At 50.3% G+C, this 3,624-nt stretch overlaps 1 protein-coding gene across 1 annotated transcript in view; it reads left to right on the top strand.

The window, feature by feature from the left end:
- Positions 1-2,102: 2,102 nt before the first annotated feature.
- Positions 2,103-3,624, top strand: part of LOC123090353 (nascent polypeptide-associated complex subunit alpha, muscle-specific form-like) — a 23,914-nt gene continuing 22,392 nt past the window's right edge. Inside the window, exon 1 of the mRNA XM_044511691.1 lies at positions 2,103-2,346. Within this exon, the coding sequence (XP_044367626.1) occupies positions 2,103-2,346 (244 nt within the window). The remainder of the gene's footprint in view (positions 2,347-3,624) is intronic.

The following is a 3,624-nucleotide window of genomic DNA, read 5'->3' as shown; positions in this document are numbered from 1 at the left end:
AGGAAATATGCCCTAGAGGCAATAATAAAGTTGTTATTTATATTTCCTTATATCATGATAAATGTTTATTATTCATGCTAGAATTGTATTAACCGGAAAATTTGTACATGTGTGAATACATAGACAAAACATATGGTCCCAAGTATGCCTCTACTTGACTAGCTCGTTAATCAAAGATGGTTATGTTTCCTAACCATAAACATGTGTTGTCATTTGATGAATGGGATCAAATCATTAGAGAATGATGTGATCGACATGGCCCATCCGTTAGGTTAGCATTATGATCGTTAAGTTTATTGCTATTGCTTTCTTCATAACTTCTACAAGTTCCTCAGACTATGAGATTATGCAACTCCCGAATACCGGAGGAACACCTTGTGTGCTATCAAACGTCACAACGTAAATGGGTGATTATAAAGATGCTCTACAGGTGTCTCCGAAGGTGTTTTTTGGGTTGGCATAGATCGAGATTAGGATTTGTCACTCCGTGTATCGAAGAGGTATCTCTGGGCCCTCTCGGTAATGCCCATCATTATAAGCCTTGCAAGCAATGTGAATAATGAGTTAGTTGCAGGTCGAGGCATTATGGAACGAGTAAAGAGACTTGCCAGTAACGAGATTGAACTAGGTATGATGATACCGACGATCGAATCTCCGGCAAGTAACATACCGATGAGAAAGGGAACAACGTATGTTGTTATGCGTTTTGACCGATAAAGATCTTCATAGAATATGTAGGAGCCAATATGAGCATCCAGGTTCCGCTTCTCGAACCCGTAGGGTCCGCACGCTTAACGTTCGATGGCGACATGTATTATGAGTTATGTGTTTTGATGACCAAAGTTTGTTCGGAGTCCCGGATGAGATCACAGACGTGATGAGGAATCTCAAAATGGTCGAGACATATAGATTGATATATTGGACTATATTATTCAGACACCAGAAGTGTTGCGAGTGGTTTTGAGTAAAAACGGAGTGCTAGAGGGGTTACCGGAACCCCCCGGAGGAACTAATGGGCCCTCACGGGCCTTAGTGGAGAGAGAGGAGGGCGGACAAGGCTGGTCGCGCCCCCTCCCTTAGCAGTCCGAATTGGACAAGGAAAGGGGGGGGCGGTGGCGGCACGGCCTTTCCTACTCCCTCTCCCTCTCCTTCCTCCCCCCCTCTCTTCCTTGTGGAGGAATCCTACTAGGACTAGTAGTCCTAGTAAACTCTCTCTCCTTGGGAGTGCCCCTAGGGCCGGCTGGCCTCCCCCTTCCTCCTTTATATACGGGGGCAGGGGCACCCTAGAACACACAAGTTTCTCTTAACCGTGTGCGGAGCCCACCTCCACAGTTACACACCTCGATCATACCATCGTAGTGCTTAGGCAAAGCCCTATGCCGGTAGCATCGTCATCACCATTGCCACGTCGTCGTGCTGACGGATCTCACCCTCGCCCTCAACTGGATCAAGAGCACGAGGGTCGTCATCGAGCTGAACGTGTGCTGAACGCGGAGGTGCCATATGTTCGGTACTTGGATCGGTTGGATCGCAAAGACGTTTGACTACATCAACCGTGTTACTAAATGCTTACGCTTTCGGTCTACGAGGGTACGTGCACACACTCTCCCCCTCTCGTTGCTATGCATCACATATATAGATCTTGCGTGATCATAGGGAAATTTTGAAATACTACGTTCCCCAACAAGAGTACTCTGCTCAGCAAGAAATCCTCGCAGCGCATGGGAGATATACTCACCAGTTGAATCTGCACGAAAAACACGAATAGGAGTCGATAACTGGGTATGAACTATGGTAGAATTTTTTTTGTATATAGATAAGACCTTACTACGAGAAGACATAAAGTAGATCCAAGTGTACCGGGAAATATCATCTATAAAGATAATGTAGTAGCGATGAACCCCTTTCGAAGGGAAGGGAGCCGGACCACAAACATCAGAGTGAATGAGGTCAAAGGGGCGCTCGGACACTGACTCACTATGAGGATAGGGTAGTTGAATCTGCTTACCAAGCCTACAACCCAGACAATCCAACGAAGCGTTACCGTAGACAGACCACAAAACACCACGATGAACCAAAGACGAGAGACGAGAACTGCATAAATGGCCAAGACGATGATGCCAATGCTGAAAATAGCTGGTAGTCGCAGCAACAGGGGTGGTGAGACTAGCGATGGTGGCAACGGAGGGAAGACGAAGCCAATCAAGCTCCCAGAGACCATCAGAGTGTCGAGGGCCAGCACCAAGCATAGCGCCCGTGCGACGATCCTGAACAGAACACAAATCAAAGTCGAGAATGACCCTACAACTAGAATCAACAATCTGACCACAAGATATGAGCTGCATGGTAAGTCGGGGAACATGAGCTACACACTACTAGGAAAAGGCGTACTAATGGCGCACCGGTTTTGCCTACTAATGGCGCACTACCGGTGCGCCATTACTATCACGCCACTAGTATTTTTTACTAATGGCGCACCACTGGTAAGAGTGCCTCGACTAGCTACATGGAGGGGAGTGCCGTCAGCCGTAAGAACGCGAACAGGAGACTCGACAGGTCGAATGGAGGTCAAAGTGGAAGAATCATAAGTCATATGAAAAGATGCTCCGGTATCAAGAATCCATGGGGATGTACCTAAATGGGTAGAAGGTGGTTTCTCGGTGCTAGAAGGGATAGTCACAGAACCTGTCGGTGAAGAATCCCAAGCAGCAAGCAGGCATCGCAACTGTGCAATCTCACGCATAGACAAGGACGGTGCGGAAGAGGTCGAGGTAGAAACACATGCCGACGATGACCAGTCGCCACTACCCGTGAAAGCCATGTGAAGAGGTGACAGTGAACGGTCACTAGCGCGCACGAAAGCCGCGAGAGGAGCTGAAGGAGAGCGGTCACCGACGCACGCGGAAGCTGCGAGAGGAGTCGATGTAAAGCGGTCATCCCCGCGCGCGGAAGCCGCGAGAGGAGTCGACGTAGAGCGGTAACCGCCATGCGCGGAAGCCGCGAGAGGAGTCAACATAGAGCGGTCACAGACGCGCGTGGAAGCCGCGAGAGGAGTCACCGTAAAGCGGTCACCGACGCGCGCGGAAGCCGCAAGAGGAGTCGACGTAGAGCGGCCACCGCCATGGGCAGAAGTTGCAAGAGGAGTCAACATAGAGCGATCACCGCCATGCGCAGAAGCCACGAGAGGCACTACTAGGAAAAGGGCTATCGATCGTATGGCCACTAATGGCGCACCATGTGCTGGTGCGCCATTAGTAATATATTACTAATGGCGGACCTGGTGCCTGGTGCGCCATTAGTAGTTTTGAAAAAAAATTGTTACTAATGGCGCACCGTCGTACAGTGCGCCATTACTAGTTGACATAGTAATGGCGCACCAAACCCACCGTGCGCCATTAGTAGTTTTGAAAAAAAAATAAAAAAAATTGTTAGTAATGCTGAGCCCCACCTCCCCTCGCCACGTCACCCCACCTCCCCTTGCCCCGTCGCCCCCTCCCCTCGCTGCCCCCTTGCCCCACCACCCGCCGCCGCCACACCATCCCTTGCCCCCACCGCCCCTCGCCCCGTCGCCCCCACCACCCGCCACCGCCCCCTTGCTCCGCCCCTTCCGTCCATTGCGCCTGC

Source organism: Triticum aestivum, chromosome 4B, assembly GCF_018294505.1.
Source record: "Triticum aestivum cultivar Chinese Spring chromosome 4B, IWGSC CS RefSeq v2.1, whole genome shotgun sequence".
In the NCBI taxonomy this organism is placed as follows: Eukaryota; Viridiplantae; Streptophyta; class Magnoliopsida; order Poales; family Poaceae; genus Triticum; species Triticum aestivum.
The sequence above is the reverse complement of the archived record's forward strand: the minus strand, read 5'-3'. Positions and strand labels throughout refer to the sequence as shown.